Source organism: Podarcis erhardii, assembly GCF_964252035.2.
Source record: "Podarcis erhardii genome assembly, chromosome: 3".
Taxonomy (NCBI): domain Eukaryota; kingdom Metazoa; phylum Chordata; class Lepidosauria; order Squamata; family Lacertidae; genus Podarcis; species Podarcis erhardii.
This window is the reverse complement of record NC_138507.1, coordinates 93,414,210-93,433,100: the sequence shown is the minus strand read 5'-3', so window position 1 is coordinate 93,433,100 and position 18,891 is coordinate 93,414,210. Positions and strand designations below refer to the sequence as shown.

The following is an 18,891-nucleotide window of genomic DNA, read 5'->3' as shown; positions in this document are numbered from 1 at the left end:
ACCTACGAGCACAAACTTTACACAGGTGAGACTTTTCAACATGAGACTTATCAACACAAATCCAGCGTGTTTGTATCAAAATTGCTAATATGACCAAAAATTTTTTCATATAAATATGATTAAAAGCATGTAGAAGTAGGGGACCTGCAACAAAAATATGGTGCTCTCCCAGCCTAAGTGTTGTACTCTGAGGTATCACTACAGTGGTGCCCCGCAAGACGAATGCCTCGCAAGACGGAAAACCCGCTAGACGAAAGGGTTTTCCATTTTTTGAGGCGCTTCGCAAGACGAATTTCCCTATGGGCTTGCTTCGCAAGAAGAAAGCCCATAGGGAAATCTCCGGGGACCTCTTTTAAATGCTGGCGGTGGGGAGCAAAGCCTTCCCCCCCCCCCGGCCTTCAGAAGAGGTCCAGGAAGTCCGGCGGGGGCCGAAAGGCTTTGCTCCCCACCGCCAGCATTTTAAAAGCGGTCCGGGATAGCAGGGAAGCGCTTCCCGCTATCCCGGACGGCTTTTGAAGGCAGGCGGGGGGGGGGAGCAAAGACTTTCGCACCTCGCCGGCCTTCAGAAGAGGTCCTGGACCTCTTCTGAAGGCTGGCGGGGGGCGAAAGTCTTTGCTCCCCCCCCCCGCCTGCCTTCCCGGGGGCTTTAAAATCGCCCCGGGACAGCGGAGAAGTCCGCTGTCCGGGGCGATCTTAAAATGCTGCCGGGCGGCAGCAAAACCTTCGCTGCCGCCCGCCAGCATTTTAAAAAACCCCGGGACAGCGGAGAAGTCCTCTGCTGTCCCGGGGTTTTTTAAAATGCTGGGGGTGGGAAGAAAAGCCCTTGTTCCCCCCCCCCCAGCCTTCAGAAGAGGTCGGGGGACAGACTGTCCCCGGACCTGGTCTGAAGGCGGTTTCCATAGGAACGCATTGATTGATTTTCAATGCATTCCTATGGGAAACCGTGCTTCGCAAGACGAAAAACTCGCAAGACGAAAAAACTTGCGGAACGAATTAATTTCGTCTTGCGAGGCACCACTGTATTTGGTCAGTCCTAAACCTAGCACTGGGCAACAGTGTTCCAATTCCAGCTGGAGTCGTGTTAGGCCTAAAGAGAAGCAATGTAACACTATAGAACACTACAGAGTACTATAGAATGCTCTTTGACAGAGGCTCAAAAGGCAGGAATCCCTGAATCTGAGCAATACAAGCGTAGGAAGGGCAGTTATTTCTCCCCCACTGAGCTACACGGCAGAGTTCTAGGAGAAACGGGGGTCACTCAGATCTGCACCTGACAGCACACATCTTTCAAACAAACAAACAAACAAACAAACCACCCCCACTTGAGTATTAAGAGGGAATGACATTTTTTATTTTATATTGTGTAATCAATATGAAATGAAAAGCAACACATCAATACTGATTACTTCATTGTAGCAGAATGAACATATATGAAAGCGCCGTACATTATAAGTTTAATTTGGACATTTTATTTGTAGAGTTATTGGGGAGGGGGAATAAACCCTTCAGGAAGGAAATGTTACGTTACCACTTTACTAGCTTTCCATACTGATCTTCCCAGGAGCTTAAGCACCACTAACTTGTTCTAGATCCCACCGAAAATATGAGCAAACTGGTGTAACTTGAACAGGTTATTTAAAGACATACTGGCTCTCTGAATTCTCACTTGGGTTCGCAGTGACTTCTCATCCTGTGGCCTCTTCCTCTCCCCCCCCCCCCCGCCCAACACCCCTTTAGAGAATCTAAGTTTCCTCGGTAATGCAGGACATGCTTTGGAAAAGCAAAGTGAAACCAAATGCTCACCACTTGGAAAATGGGGTCCTCTGGTCTGTGCCCTTGTCAGTGCACTCTGCACTGCCTGTTGGAAGTTCTTCCCAGGAGTCTGCTGCTTTGTGTACATGCTATAGATTGAACTTGCGGCAACCGTCTGCGGCTTTCGGAAAGGTGGCGGGGGAGCCTCTTTCGCTGGCTGAGGGGTGAAAGGCCTCACAGCTGCCGCAGGAGGACTCTCTTGCTTGAGAAGAGTCAGGTCCGGATTAGCAGGAAGGCCACTTGGAGACACACAGATCTTTTGCTGGGCCTGCTGAGATGCTGGTGGAGTTAGCTGGGTTGGTGGCTTCTGCTTGTTTCCTGCAGCAGCAATTGTCAGAGGCAGCTTCTGGATATTACCATCAGGCTTAACATCTGGAGAAGGCAGCTGACCAGCTTGGCCAAAGTAAGGTAAGTTTATCTGTTTTGGTTTGGTGGGAACAGGTGGCGGCACTTTTGCCACATTTTTAGTGCCAGTCTGTAAGAGAAAACAATTGTCAGGAAAATAGAAAATCTATTCTAAGAGTGATGGGGTCAAAGGAGAAGCCAAACTGCTGTAGAACAGCAAATCAAAGACACACGAGTTTGCATGGGTGGCGCTGTGGTCTAAACCAGTGTTTCCCAACCTTGTGCCTCCAGGTGTTTTTGGACTACAATTCCCATCATCCCTTGCCACTGGTCTTGCTAGTCAGGGATGATGGGAGTTGTAGTTCAAAAACACCTGGAGGCACAAGGTTGGGAAACACTGGTCTAAACCACTGAGCCTAGGGCCTGCCGATCAGGAGGTCGGCGGTTCGAATCCCCGCGACAGGGTGAGCTCCCGTTGTTTGGTCCCAGCTCCTGCCCACCTAGCAGTTCGAAAGCACGTCAAGTGCAAGTAGATAAATAGGTACCGCTCTGGCGGGAAGGTAAACGGCATTTCCGTGCGCTGCTCTGGCTTCGCCAGAAGCGGCTTAGTCATGCTAGAAGTGGCTTAGTCATGCTGGCCACATGACCTGGAAACTGTCTGCGGACAAACGCCAGCTCCCTCGGCCTATAGAGCGAAATGAGCGCACAACCCCAGAGTCGTCTGAGACTGGACCTAACTGTCAGGACTAACTTTACCTTTGCTTACGCCAAGTTATTACTACCTCCTTTTTATTTTTAAATTTTTATTGGAATTTTATTTACAACACAAGCCCCCCACCCCCAATACACAAATCCACCTTCGTTAAACGTGAACATAACATACAACAATACAAACAACAAAATAAAAGACTTCCTTTCTGTATCTGGCCTCCTTATTTACTTCTTATAAACTGTTTCCTTTATGAATAATTATTAAGATTACCAACTTCTAATCCTGAACATGAATTGTATAGCTTAAGGAGGTACACTTTCACAGTATAACTTTCCCATTTCCAATATAACTTTTGATAACTTTCCAATTATTTCTCAGTTCTGAAGTTGGTAGCAGATATGTAAGAGGCAGCATCTGACATCGGCTCCACCCAAAGACTAAAATGAGATGCACCAAATCGCCATCAGGGAAGATCTTTTAGCAAATGTCCAGGGCCTTAATGAACAGTAAAACAAAACAAAACAGGAGCAACCCCCTCAAATGACATGCTTCATTTTGAAGCAGGTCAGATAACACACTGCCTGGAGAACTGTGTTATGGGGTATTTGTTAATTAAAATAAATGCACGTTGCCATAAAAAGTGATATACCCGGTGAAGACTATTAAGTCCAGAGACTAAAATTACCTAACTGCACTACTGGGGTTCTCTCATATTTCTACAATCTTCTTTTAAATATTTCCTTTCCCTCCCTTGCCCCTGTAGACAGGTGGTACAATTTCCCTTCTCAATCATGTAAGGAACCGCCAGCCTGTAAAGGAGCCTTTTTTGTTGTTGTTATCAATCCTAGTTTTTACAGGTTGAGAACAGAAGGGAGTGGTTATTATATGCCAAAAAACGCCACTGAATCTTTGGCTCATCTAAAATCAAGTTTTTAATTATGCCCAGCAGATCATACTAGCTAACAAGAGACTGAGACGTTTAGCATAAATTCATGACCGCTGTTCACAGTAGCACATGGATTTAGAGGCTTCTCAAGCATGCTTGGAGAGCACATTGCAACTCAAAAGGCACTATACGTCCAAATACCTGGCCGTCTCGCAGAAGGTCTTCACTGCTCTGGTTTTTTCTCAGTGTACCTGTTGTAGGCACTCCAACAGCTCCATTGGAGTCAACAGAATCAAACATGGAAAAGGGGCGTACTTTTTTCTCCCTTTCTCTAAGAGGAACATCTCCCTCACCAACTAAAAAGACAAAAGGAAGGTTAGATTTGAAGTAAGCATTTGTAATACTTTTGAAAAAACTAAAACCTTTTTTTTTTTAAAAAAAAGCACACTTCTCAGCTAAAAAGATTCTGCATGAAGTAACACTTGTCTTCTCATAAGAAATGGACCAGGTGTGTGTCATATAATAATATCAGCCACGAATAAAGCAGACCAGTTGGAAGCCAGTGCCATCTGTGCAAGCAGCCCTGTTACAACTTTAAGGGTCAAAACATTAAGCTGAAGAGGGATCAACAGAGAACTGTCACAGCTCCATTAGGAAATTAGGTTAACCATTCCACCACCTGAGCTACTGAAATGAAGAGAAGCATCTGAGCTGACTCATGGGTAGGCGAACTAAGGCCCAGGGGCCGGATCTGGCCCAATTGCCTTCTAAATCTGGCCTGCGGACAGTCCAGGAATCAGTGTGTTTTTACATGAGTAGAATGTGTGCTTTTATTTAAAATGCATCTCTGGGTTATTTGCGGGGCATATGAATTTATTTATTTATTTATTTATTTATTTATTTTTCGAAATATAGTCTGGCCCCCCACAAGGTCTGAGGGACAGTGGACCAGCCCCCTGCTGAAAAAGTTTGCTGACCCCTGGACTAAACACACCAGCAAAATTCTGGGAGAGAGAAGCCACCCCAACCCAGAATAAGAGCAAATAACCTTTGTGACAGGCAGTTAATCATCTCTAAAGTACACTATGTAACATTAGGGTTACAAAGATATACTCTGCTTAATTTGGAAAGAGGCAGAAACACCCATAAAAACGGACCTACCTTGCACTTCGTTGCTACTGTTGGCTTTGGTCACCATGGAAGTTAGTCCTTGGCTGATAACATGGCCAGCGCTCGCATTATTCCAGTCACTGATAGCGAGTGGAGGTTTTGAACCAGCAGGTGTAGTACCTGGAGTAAAAGGAAACAGAGAAAATAAGGAGAAGGAAAATGGGGGGACGGGACCCCTTCTCCAGAATACAAGGCACACTACACATACATGCACATTATCTCTTCATCCAGGCAAGCGAGAGGCATTATCACATATCAATGACCCATTCTACCCAGGCAAAAGCACTCAAGGAGTCAGAAATAGGTGTGGCTGGAGACATGTTTCACTGGACCTATTAGCTTTTGCCCATTTGTTAATTACGGTTACAGTATTAAATTATTAGCACAATTTGAGTTAGCATTTTCCCCAGAAACAGTGACAGTAAAGGAAAATAAATAATGCTAGTTCAAGAACAGAAGAATCACATTTATGTTCCAGATACAAAAGATATAGACTGAGCTTAGCTGATTATGACAAATCAGGATTCTCTGGTGTTAACTGGGCTCTGCTGTTGAAAGGAGTATCGTTATTAGAAGCAATTGAGGCACGGTGGTGTACAATCAGGGGATTATTTCCAATATCCAAAGAACTGTGAAAACACCAAGGACTACACTGATTGTGAGGTCTGGTAGCATTACACAGCTTGTAGGGATACTGCCCACAAGTACCCAGAAAAAGGAATTCACTTACGGAAACAGAAACTCGGTTTACGTATTGGTAAGCACAACTTGCTTTTAAAAATCAGTACAAATTCATAACAAGAACTCTGTTGATAACTGATATTTATAATCGGCTATCAACAAATCTGGCGCCTCCATATGATCTCTTAATTTCTGGAGCAGCAGCTGTAGCCTTTATACAAAAATGCATTGCGTTACAACACTCAGTAGCTATCTATCATCCTTGTAACAATAACTAAGTGAAAGTCGTAATTCCTTTTTCTTGCAGGTAGAGAACGCTAAAACAGGCTTAATTCACTGAAGACCACTCACATGAATTCATAGATAGAGAGGAATGTGAATTAAATCTCCCCTAACGCAAGCCTAACATTCACAAATCTCACAGGCTTAATAACAAGGCAGTTTTCACAGAACACTTAGCACAGCTTGAGCAAATGGACTACTGAGAGAGAGGCAGGGAGAGAATGCACAATTTAAAATTAATGCATCCTATTTCTATGCTATAATTAAAATATGTAACTTTAAAACTAGGATAAAACACCAATCAGCTCAAGCTCACCAAAAATAAGATTTCAAAGACATGTACAGTCTTCTTTTAACAGTTGTACATATTGGGACATGAGTATTTTGTACAACTTTCATAAGCACTTCACAAAAAATAGGTTCTCAAAGTGTTTCTAATAGCAAGATTGAAATCCATAAACACTCTTGCTCACTGAAGACAAAACAAGAATACCATACAAAGCAGAATTAACTATACAGTGCCTCTTCTTCTGGATAACCAACTTGCTTCTAATATTTACAATTTACAAATACAGCATTATCCAATAAAATCCTTATTTTCAGGATTATGCTTAAACACTAATGCCAGAAACATGGGATATTGCCATATGATATAAATGGAACTAATGCTGAGATTAAAAAAATCTTGTTGAGCAGTGAGTGTTTTGAATATATGTCTAAATGATCACTGTTTAGCATTTATGATTTCATTTATTCTTGAAAATACCATATAGAATGCACTGCCCCTCACCTAGTTAAGGTGATTAGAGGAAACAGAGAGAGAAAAGATTAGTTACTTCAAGAAAAATGTTCCTTTCAAACAGCTAAATTAAACATAGATGGCTAAATGCTATACTTAGCAAGTTCTGCATCAGAAGGATTAAAAAAATATGGACCAGGCGACAACAGGAAACACCAGCACACTTTGCATTAATAAAAACCGGAAGAAAATAATAATGATATATATATATATAGTTACCTCCAGGAGCTTTCACTTGTGAAAGAATCCCAGCTCTCATGTTTGGGAGAGTCTGCGTTTTCAATGGACCATCAGGGGCTTGCAAGGCTGAAGTCCCATCAGGGTAGACTGGTTTGACTAAAAGTTCATTCCTTGAGGCAATGCGTGGCATGGTGGAAGACTGGATGTAAGGACCAACAGCTGCCACTCTGCTTGGAGTAGATACCACTGGCTGTGGCTGATTCCCATCTGGAGACACCTACACAAGATGCATCAAGATTTAAGAAATAATTAAGCAATCCATACAATCCATCTTTTGGGGAATCTCCCCCCCCCCCCCGGCCAGGAACACACACACACACACACACACACACACACACACACACACACTATAGGCTCTGTATACACAATATATTTTCTTTCGTGGAAAGAAAGCACTAAAGGTGTGGGAACCGCTCTTCCCTTTATAAAGGACTAAATAGGTTAATGCTAATGTATTATTTAAAGCGGTTTTCATGCTACAATGAAAATGTTAGGGATATGGCAGACACAAAGCTTCTCAGCAACTTCTCACCAAATACTTCTCGGCAAATACTTCAGTGTTAAGAGTAGTGTTTTTGTGGGGGTTGGGGGGGTGCCTGGCACTCACCGGGACATTCTCCTTTTGCTGCAGCGCAGCCTTCTTCTTCCACAGCCGTTCCCTCAGCTCATTAACACGCTTATCCATAACTGCCACCTCTGAGTTGCGTTTGTTTAAAGAGTCCCTCTGTTGCTGCAGCTTGGCATTCTGCTCCTGGTTCAGTTTGTTCCTCAGCTGAATGCATTCAGGAGGGGAAATTAGGAATGCAAAATAAATAACTTCCAGGGTGGTTGCCGTGATGCACGAAACTATTTTTTTATATTAAAAAAAAAAAGTTCTGAAAGGGTAGGAGCCCGCATGGAAGTTCTGGGTGGGCTTTGCTTCTGTACACAAGTGCGTCAGGTAGACAATAATCGACACTGAGAATAATACAGAAGACACAAACTATGCTGACTGTTAAGCAGGTTGGACAATTCTGGCTTTGTCAGAGACAAGAGGTGAAAGCAAATTCCTTCGCAAGGCAATGTGTGACCTGCCCGCCTCCCTTACTCCAGGTCTGTAGAGCAGTCTTGCAGTTACCTGAAGCTCCTTGTACAGTCGGTCAAGCTCAGCAACAGCTGACTGGTTGTCATGGTAACCATCAATCCGGCCATTCTTCAGCATCTCCAACTGCCTAGTAAGTTCCTCTACCTTTGACACAGCCAGTACCAGCTCTCGTTGTTTTTGCTGGAACAAGCTGTTCATCTGCTCAATCTCCTCCACTGCAGAGGAAGAAGACAGAACACAATGGCTGTTGCTGAGAGATGACCAAATGTTGGCTGCTTCCAAGGCAGCTGCTAATGGGGAAGATATGACCAGAAGCTCAAAGAAGGTTACACCAATCAGAAGCTAGACAGCTGATCAAGCTATCAAGTTATCAGCTTCAGAATTTATATAGTTTATTTATCAGAAGAAAGGTCTTCTGGACACTATTTTTTCATCAAAAAAATTTTTCACTCTTTTGTGGGTTAGCGGGGGAGAAGACAGGTAGATGTGCATTATTTAAGCCCTGAACAAATTTGAAAGATTTTGTTCTAGGATCTGAAGAAGGTAGTGCCACACAGAGTTTGAATTGAAGCAATTTTCTGCTAGGTAAGGGAGCTATAAAATGATATTGAACTGTATGCCTCTGAATTCATTTACAGTACACTTTTTGCTGCATTGAAACAGCCTGGGGAGGAACAAGAAAAATTCAGAGTTGGGAACAGATAGGTAGCCGTGTTGGTCTGCCATGGTCAAAACAAAATAAAAAAATTCCTTCCAGTAGCACCTTAAAGACCAACTGAGTTAGTTCTAGGTATGAGCTTTCGTGTGCATGCATCTGAAGAAGTATCTGAAGAAGTGTGCATGCACACGAAAGCTCATACCTAGAACTAACTCAGTTGGTCTTTAAGGTGCTACTGGAAGGAATTTTTTTATCAGAGTTGGGAAGATACACTTGCAAAATGTACCATATCAAAGCAAGGGAGAACATCAGTATCAATATTATTTGTCTGTTTATTGAAATATTTATCATCTTCACTTTCAAAAATTTTATCAAGGTGGCTTACTACATACAAATATAATAAAATCAGTCAAAGTATCAATAAAAATGTCATTTAAAAACACCGAGAAAACATCAGTGGATACTGGTTGGTTAAAATGTGGAAATCACACTGAACTGTCTAGACAAGAGTTTTCAGATGATGTCTAAAGATAGGCAGGCCAAACCTCTAGAGGTAGGCAGTTCTACAAGGCAAGGTCTGCCACACTGAAAGTTTGTTGTTGGTTTAAAAACCATGGCTTGTTTTAACTGTGTTTTAGCATTATGCCTCAATACAAAGCCTTGCTTAACCATGGTTTGTTTGCCCACCCCACTCTAGATACCCACCAAGCTACAGAGGCATGAGGCAAGAGTAGCTGGAAAACAAACCATGCTTTGGAGAAACATGCCATGGCTTGTTTGCTTGTCTGTGAGACAACTCAATTGTTGAATAAACCATGACCCAACATTATATGAGAATACAGCCAATATCTAAACAATTCTATGTAGGAACATCTGAACACTAACTTGAAACAGACGCTATAAACCAGTTATCCAAAAAACCTCTAGCAACTCACCTAGCTTCCCATTACTGAGCCGTTTTTGTTCCACGTGACCTTTGAGAGCTCTCACTTTCTTCAACTTGGCTTCCTGATTCTCAGCAATTTCTTTTAATCTTTTGAGCTTTTCCTGCTCTGCAGCTTGTTGTTGCTGCCGCTGGTCCTGCTGTTTCAGAAATTTTAACCGCTGCTCCTACAAGTCAACAGAACAAGCATTATGCTCATTGTGATTAAGCTACTTAATGGTGTTATACTAATGACATATGATTTCTAGAGCAGAGAAAACCTACTTCACCTTATGCATTGTGCATTACAATAATAAGCACTGCAGTTCACATAATTACTAAAAATATTTAAAAACCCAACTAAACTAAAGGAAGATGAGTTACAGATAGGTAGCCGTGTTGGTCTGCCATGGTCAAAACAAAATAAAAAAATTCCTTCCAGTAGCTTTTACAGATAGGTAGCCGTGTAGGAAGATGAGTGTACAAAGGAAGATGAGTGTACAAAGCTAAACAAATAGTTTAGGGTTTCCATATTTTCCTCCAGCCACAGCAATTTATACCATTAAAAATGGCTTCCAAGGAAAAGGCTGGAGACAAAAACACTGCAATTCTCTTTTTAAAAAGAGCTTAGGTCTTCAACTTAAATTCCCCAGCAACATTTTATTTGGCCCTCAATTTGGTGAGCAAACCCTCTTTTAGAAACGCATGCCTTCAATAACCGATCTTCCCAGTTCAGAACTCTAGCAACTTTTCAGGAAACCACAGGATTTCCTAACACATATATGATATATTCAAAAAGAACACATAACATTTGGCACTGAAGGTGGTCATGGCCAAATTAAGGCACAGCTCTCAGTCCACAGTAACTAACTTGTTTGCCCCCAAAACAGTCTGTTTGAAGAAATCCAAGGATGCCACTTTTAATATTTAGCGCTTTACAAAATTCACATTTTTTAGAAGCTGCTTTTCTCATACTTTTTTATTCATAGGTAATTTTTACAGGGGGGAAAACTTATTTCAACAAACCTTGTTAGCCAGCATTTGCTGTTGGGCCTCTATTTGTTGCTGTTGACGTGATGCCATTTCCTGCAATTCACCTAGAGTCATATCCATCCGAGGAGCATTGACCTTCGGTAATTAAATATATATATATATGTAAGAGTTTGGTATAAGCATACTGTTGTGCTGAAGTCTATATAGTACATTGCCCATCTGGCTTCAGAATTAAAGGCCTGATTGCTGTACCATTTTGGAGACATGGTGGAAGGTAAAAAGCAAGGACTACTGAAGAAGATATAAACAGGCTACTAGCATACTTTTGTTCCAGTGCATTCTGGACAATCACCAAACCAGAAGGTACACAGGGGTCATCTATGTTCAACCTCCAACTCAAACTAATAGAATCCAGACATCAATTTGCTCAATCCTGATCCACAGAGCACCACAAGTCAGAAGCAGGTGCACAACCCCAACAACAGAGTCAAGCCACATGCTGTAGGCAATGTTCAGGCAATGACACAACACAAACACATAGGAACTGATTTTGGAGTGTGAAAGACAATTTTTTCAGATCCCAAACATGGTGAGCATCAAGAAAAACCTATCCAGCAAAGGTTCGAAGAACATCATTATACTGGGCACATGTCTCTTCTTCTTCTTTGCCAAGGAATATTGTCTTCCATAAGCACGGTTTTAACAATGAGTCCCTAAGTGACTGTGAAGGCTGATTCTGGATCCACACGTCCTTCCACAGTGGAGACATAGGTTTCCGGACAGGAGTTGATCATGGTGAGGATTTGCCAAGTGTGCCTTCATCTTAGTGTGTTTCTCCCTTTCGTCCTGAGTTCAGGCATCTTCAAAACCCATGACACCTTTGGTAAAGGCTGTTCTCCAATTGTCGGTATTTATACTACTTTTTTTTAAGATTTGCCTTGAGAGAATCTTTGAACCTCTTTTTGACACATGTCTATCCCACCCCTCTCACATAGTCTAAATATGTTAAACTTCTAACTTTTTAAAATTAAGGACCATTTTCTCAATTCCCAAGATACAATTTGCCAGGTAGCCATAAACAACTTTGTGACCATGAATACCATGAAAATGAGAGTGCAGGCAGGTAGAGGAGGGACAGGTCATCACATCCCTGCCAGCTCCCAATGTCAGAAGGCACCCTTTTTTTTCTTTTTACCTGTTAAGAGCCCAGGAGCTTGAATTTCCATGCTGGTTGTGAAGGAGCTAGCTTCTTTTCTTCGTGGCCAGCATGGAAATGCAAGCTACTGACTTCTTGACAGACTAGTAAATACTTTGAGGATTGGTGACCTCTGTGGGCTTTTGAAAAGGTTGAATTGATACCAGTAATGTCAGGAAGCCTCACACTTTATACTACACAGTGGCTATTAAAGCAACTGGTTCCCACATAACTTCTTGGGAGGCTTGGAACATGAAACCTTGGGCAAAACACTCAGCCTGTTCTGCTGAGGTTGCCCCCCCCCAAACAAATACAGAGCAGACTGGTCACATATTTCTAACTGGCAAGAGGGCTCCCCGCCTCCTGCTTTTTGCAGCCAGTTTGAGATTCCTCAATCTAGACTTCACATAAGGAGAATTTACATGCTTTTCTTCAAAAAATAGTAACAAAATACAGAGAGATCTCATCACAAAGTGAAATCCCTTCAGAGACCGGGTAGTATTCTGTGATTGAACCTATTAACTAATATAAGAACTGACCGTGGAAGTCGTATAAATATTTCTAATTTCATCATTAGGTGTTTTGGAGAAAAAATAAATTTGTAAACCAAAAGGAAATTATTTCCTTGATTGCATTTAAGTAGTTTTATGCTCAATACTTACTCCATTCTCTATTCTCCGCTCACCGGGCATTTTTACACCATTTCTCTTCAAGCCTGGATCTTGCACTCTTGGTCCGCTCCCTTTTAAGTATGAAGTGGAGGGGGAGGGGGGAGAAGGTAAGTAGTTTTTTAAAAAAGAAGAATGCTTTTAATATAAACTACCTCTCTACAAGGTTGGGAGGAGGAAATGAAGAAACAAGCAGGTTTGCAGTTTCAGACTTGGTACAAAGTCATCCAACAACACTTGAAAATCAATGTAAGCACAACAGCAGCAGCCCTGCCATACAAAATGCTGCCTGTGCAATAAATGTATTAACCTTGTCAGATATGCAGGGGACAAGAGAAGAGAAACAAGAGGTACCTTTTTCATGAAAATTAAAGTGGACAAGTTATATATATTTAAAAAATAGCAGCAGGCCAAATAAATGGTTTGCATGAACTCAACATTTAAGGCACAATTAAGGGACTGGTCTGTGAAACAAGGATCCTTTAGCTTCATTGCACCATAGTTAGCTTGCAATTGTGACAAAAAGTCAAACACATGTCCTAGCCAACCAAACCAGCCGAAGGGGCTTCCTGATTAATCAGTAAAGAACATGAAGAATAGACATGAATTAAGAAAAAGAAATTGTGGTTTCTGAAGTCACTGCATCACTGAATTCAACAAGAAGCAAGTATGGAATGCTACATTTATTCAGCTGGCAAAAGCATTAATGTGCCTCTAAAGGAGATTTTCATCACACAATCCTGGGAGCTTTATATTCTGCTGCACTTCCGCCTTCCACACAGCTGGGTGTCCAATACATCTAAGCCACCAGTGGGGAGTCTACAGCCAGTAGGCCTAATTAAGGCCAAGAGAGGTCCTAACTATGTCGGGTGTGAGGTAGGTAATTACATAACTCCCTGTCGAAAGCAGGTTTGCAAGCAACACCCATTAGTAGCATCAGCAAAGCCTTGGGTATTTGCCCGGTCAGTGTGATTTCAAACCATGATGGCAAATGCTTCGTCTCGTGTCATGTCCCACCTCTCAAAAGGACCTATGGAGGTTCAGGAGCCTGCACGCCAGTCAAACCCAGTTCCCCACCCCTAATTTAGGTTAAAGGAACTTGCATGAAGAGCCACTGCACCCTCTCCAAAGTTTCACACTGGGCTTGCACTCAAAAAAGTAGAATTAACACTCACCAGCTTCTCGATTAGGAGACCGCTCATGGCGAAGAAAGAACCTAACTTCATTTCTCTGGACTCCATGACGCTGCAGAAGATCCAACATGCGCTCGTTGTCAGCTACAGGGCGCTCTGAAAGATACAGAGCAAGTTCTCACTATATTCTCTCACTTTCAGTAGTAAGGTAATAAACAAAACCTGCCTCCATAGGATATTTTATGTGATGAACTAAAGGTGTATTTGCAGTGTATCCATCACAGCCTCCTATTCAAAAGTTGCAGAGTTCATCCACACTGAGTTATGTCCCTTTTGAATCACGGGAAAGCAGTCTTTAAAAGGGTGGAAGGAGAACAGGGAAATGCTTTCCTAACAAACCAGAGAACTTGATAGAGAACAGCTATGTCCCTTTTACCAAGAAATACAGCAACACACATGGGCAAGACACATCTCAGAAGTCGCCAGTGTAGCAGCTCTGGGTACACATGCAGACGCAGATGCCTCACCTTCTGCTGAAATCTGGCTTTAAAGAAGCATTCTAACTGCAGAAAATAGGATGTGGTGTGTGCTTTGTTGCAGTGAGTGTGATGGCAGCTTCTGCGGTTTGCAAATGCGCCCATGTGCCAAATATGTCAGCATACTGTGGTACCTCGAGTTACAAACACCTCAGGTTACAAACGCTTCAGGTTACAAACTCTGCTAACCTGGAAGAGTTACCTCAAGTTGAGAACTTTGCCCCAGGATGAGAACGGAAATTGTGTGATGGTGGCGCAGTGGCAGCAAGCACGCCTCTAGTTAAGAACAGTTTCAGGTTAAGAACGGACCCCGGAATGAATTAAGTTCCTAACTAGAGGTACCACTGTATTCTGTTTTAATATCTCATCCTCTTGAATTCTCAGGGTGCTATTTTTTCATGTAGCTTAATTATTTGTGTACACTTATCATCAACTCAGTGCATCTTGCTTAAAAATGTTCATGTTACAGACACAAAGCTGGAGCAGACTTAAAGGATTAAGCAAAATACTCTTAAAAGAATATGCCTCTGCTATGCTTTCTATGCACCCATTTAGCAATGAACTTCAGGTAACAGAAAGTGTTTGGAGAGAAAAAGGTCCAGCTTATGGAGAGCTGTGTACAGATTTCTTTCCCCCCCAATTTGACCTTAAACTTATAGAAACAGCCTTTTCAGTTCAAATCTGTCTTGAACATTTCTGCCTTGAAGTCCAGTTTCAGGCTGAAAGTAGGGTACAAGTGAACACTGCAAACATGTTGCACAAGGCTTCCATTTCTCATTGCTGAACCCTAAACAGAAGCTTAGCATTTCCAGTTTAGAAATTCCTCGTTACCCATTGCAGTGCAGGAAAAAACAGAACACCAGTTTTACGTGCAGAAGGTCCAAGGTTCAAACTCAAGCATCTCCAGGTAGGGCTGGGAAGGAATTGTGTCAGAAATCCTGGAGAGCAACTGCCAGTCAGTGTAGGCAATACAGAGTTAGATGGATTAATGGTCACACTCTGCATAATGCAACTTCCTATCCCCCTATGCAACTGAATCCTACCGCATGGAGCCCTAATGGAGCAACAGTGACAGGAATATCCATTGTCTCAGTTCAGGGGACAGGTTTGAGTAAATCTAATGGATGGTACCATGGTGTCAATTCATTAAGCTTTGTACACATTACATGTTGCTTCATCTGGTATGGAAGGAAACTTTGGCTTTGTTTAACTCTGGCTTAAGCTGCCAAGTTGACCATGAGCTGTAGTACTACTTCACTAGGATCCAGTCAATATTTTTTTGATAACATGTCTGTCACACAATCCTAATACCTCAGAAGTCGAACGGAATCCGTTCCGGAAGTCCATTCGAATTCCAAAATGTTTGTAAACCAAGGTGTGCCTTCTGATTGGCTGCAGGAGCTTCCTGCAGCCAATTGGAAGACATGACGGACGTTCGGGTTCCAAAGAACATTCGCAAACCAAAACAATCACTTCCGGGTTTGCGGTGTTCTGGAGCCAAAACGTTCCAAGTCACAAGTCGTTTGTCAACCAAGGTACAACTGTACAGCTCTATTTAGTTACATAAATTTAAAAAGGAAGTCTTTTTAATTGTTATTTTAGAAGGGAGGAACTTTTTAGATGAAAAGAAATACAGCACTTATTTAGAAAATAATGCCCTGCTGGCACCCCTGGCTGAAACTTTAAAAAAAAAAAAATCTTCCCACCATATTCTATCTAAATTACAGGCAAGATAAAAAAACCTATACAGTGGTGCCTCGCAAGACGAAATTAATTCGTTCCGCAAGTTTTTTCGTCTTGCGAGTTTTTCGTCTTGCGAAGCACGGTTTCCCATAGGAATGCATTGAAAATCAATCAATGCGTTCCTATGGAAACCGCCTTCAGACCAGGTCGGGGGACAGTCTGTCCCCCGACCTCTTCTGAAGGCTGGGGGGGGACAAGGGCTTTTCTTCCCACCCCCAGCATTTTAAAAAAACCCCGGGACAGCAGAGGACTTCTCCGCTGTCCCAGGGTTTTTTAAAATGCTGGCGGGCGGCAGCGAAGGCTTCGCTGCCGCCCGCCAGCATTTTAAGATCGCCCCGGACAGCGGACTTCTCCACTGTCCCGGGGCGATTTTAAAGCCCCTGGGAAGGCAGGCGGGGGGGAGCAAAGACTTTCACCCCCCGCCAGCCTTCAGAAGAGGTCCAGGACCTCTTCTGAAGGCCGACGGGGGGCGAAAGTCTTTGCTCCCCCCCGCCTGCCTTCAAAAGCCGTCCGGGATAGCGGGAAGCGCTTCCCTGCTATCCCGGACCGCTTTTAAAATGCTGGCGGTGGGGAGCAAAGCCTTTCGGCCCCCGCCGGCCTTCCTGGACCTCTTCTGAAGGCCGGAGGGGGGGGGAAGGCTTTGCTCCCCACCGCCAGCATTTAAAAGAGGTCACCGGAGATTTCCCTATGGGCTTTCTTCTTGCGAAGCAAGCCCATAGGGAAATTCGTCTTGCGAAGCAACTCGCAAACGGAAAACCCTTTCGTCTTGCGGGTTTTCCGTCTTGCGAGGTATTCGTCTTGCGGGGTACCACTGTACTTTTATCATGGTAGCACCCAAATACCTAATAACAGCAAGCTTCCAATTTTACTGAATGCTCTATAGGGACAAGACGCAAAAACAAAAGGTAATGAACACAGAAGTGAAAACAAAACAAATTCCTTCCAGTAGCACCTTAAAGACCAACTAAGTCAGTTCTTGGTATGAGCTTTCGTGTGCATGCACACGAAAGCTCATACCAAGAACTGACTTAGTTGGTCTTTAAGGTGCTACTGGAAGGAATTTGTTTTGTTTTGACTATGGCAGACCAACACGGCTACCTATCTGTAACTGGAACACAGAAGTGATTATGGTAAAAACTGGTGATAATGATAGGCAATTGCTGGTTTAGTGAGACAATAATGTTTGTCTTCATTCAAGGATAAAGATGGAAGTGTACAAATGATTAATGACATTAGGACACCACACCCTACCCCTGCATGTAAGCCTTTTTTATATCCCAGTAGTTCAACTGGGTTCTCATAAACTTTCCTACAAGATGTGTAGGGTTTTCATGATATCCAACAGGTTCTTAGCTTAATTTAAAAAAAAACCAAAAAGGTTTTCTTTAAGGAGGAAAAAAACTGCAGCCATGTTGAACCAACCTAAGAAGGAAATTTTCTGGGGTTACTGTCAAAGCTGATTAGTTTTACAGTATAAGCAAGTAGGTCACTGTTACAGAAAAAGCAGCTACCGTGGTTATTTGTCTAGACAGCTAAACAGCTCATCTTGTAAATCACAAAGGAAAGTATTGCTATCATTTAGAATAAGCAGGGTCTGGATGAGGCTAAGCCGATTTGTTTATGGTAGGTTTAGACAATATTCTAGTAAAAATTAACTAAAAGTTAAGGAAATGCCCTTTTTTTGGCTAGGATTCTCAATACGTTAACTCATTCTGGTGTTTATATCTATCTATCTATCTATCTATCTATCTATCTATCTATCTCAAAGCAGTGTACAGCATTTTTATATATATTGCTGTACACTGCATTGATATTTTTAATGATATTACGGTAAGTATTTTTATAAATAAATGTTGCTAATGAATAATCACTTCTACTATTTCTGTGAATGCTGCTACTTATACAGCCAAACATCCTTCACATAGAAGTGGTACCAGTAGGCTTGGGGAAACCCCAAAGTCTGCAAAAGTACAATTTTAAGGGGAAAATGCTAGGAAGAAACACAAATATAAACCAATGAGAACCAAGTGTGCTCTGTGGCCACAGAATAATGACTGTAGGGGGGAAATTTGGAGGAATAAGGTATCATGTAGTATGGCTGGCTGGCTGATACACTGAAGGACAGCCCCATTTACAGACAATAAACTGCCAACAAGTAGACCAGCTTTACCATGGAACCAGCAGTCAATATAAAAGGACAGGCTTATCAAAGAGCTGAGAGTTCTGCTGCATTATTTTTTTTAAAAAAAAAACTCTTAATTTTTTTTAAGCTCGTTTATTCATAAATACAAAGCTACATAACTCAAATTCTTTCAAATATAATACTTCTAAAATTCATATTACTCTATTTCACAAAACAGTCACCTCTCAGAAAATTTTGTACTGTGGAAAATACCTCTAATAAACCAGAGTAGCCAATTCATCATTTTCTGCTAATTCAAGATTTCAATAGCCAGTCCCGTCTATATGGGGACTGAGAGCCCTTCCATCTTCAGACCTACACTACTCTAGCTGCAATCAGCAAAATTTTGACTAAAGGCTTTTGTTACACAGACAAATCCTCCTCAATCCAATTAAATATACAGTGGTGCCCCGCAAGACGAACGCCTCGCAAGACGGAAAACCCGCTAGACGAAAGGGTTTTCCGTTTTGGAGGCGCTTCGCTAAACGAATTTCTCTATGGGGTTGCTTCGCAAGATGAAAAAATCTTGCGAGTTCCCGCAGTTTTTTTCGCTTTTTTCCCCCCTTTCCTAAGCCGCTAATCAGCTGTTCCGCTGATAAGCCGCTTAACAGCTGATAAGCTGTTAACAGCCGCTTAACAGTCTAGCGGCTAAAAGCCGCTAGACCGCTAATAGCGCTAATCCGCTAAGCTGTCAATGGGCTTGCTTCGCAAGACGAAAAAACCGCTAGACGAAGAGAATCGCGGAACGGATTCTTTTCGTCTTGCGAGGCACCACTGTAATCAGCATTGGAGAAAGTCTCAAGTTTGCTCTTATCAATAAGGTTGTATGATACAAAATTTGTTTCTAGAA

At 42.4% G+C, this 18,891-nt stretch overlaps 1 protein-coding gene across 2 annotated transcripts in view; it reads right to left on the bottom strand.

The window, feature by feature from the left end:
* The window catches only part of TP53BP2 (tumor protein p53 binding protein 2), a 65,588-nt gene that overhangs the window by 12,186 nt on the left and 34,511 nt on the right, over nt 1-18,891 (bottom strand). For both annotated transcript variants that reach the window (XM_081857778.1, XM_081857779.1), the window contains exons 3-12: nt 13,623-13,736; nt 12,442-12,521; nt 10,618-10,719; nt 9,605-9,779; nt 8,045-8,226; nt 7,535-7,699; nt 6,907-7,144; nt 4,917-5,045; nt 3,957-4,111; nt 1,804-2,287 (exon numbers count right to left, since the gene is read on the bottom strand). In XM_081857778.1, the coding sequence (XP_081713904.1) occupies nt 1,804-2,287; nt 3,957-4,111; nt 4,917-5,045; nt 6,907-7,144; nt 7,535-7,699; nt 8,045-8,226; nt 9,605-9,779; nt 10,618-10,719; nt 12,442-12,521; nt 13,623-13,736 (1,824 nt within the window). The remainder of the gene's footprint in view (nt 1-1,803; nt 2,288-3,956; nt 4,112-4,916; nt 5,046-6,906; nt 7,145-7,534; nt 7,700-8,044; nt 8,227-9,604; nt 9,780-10,617; nt 10,720-12,441; nt 12,522-13,622; nt 13,737-18,891) is intronic.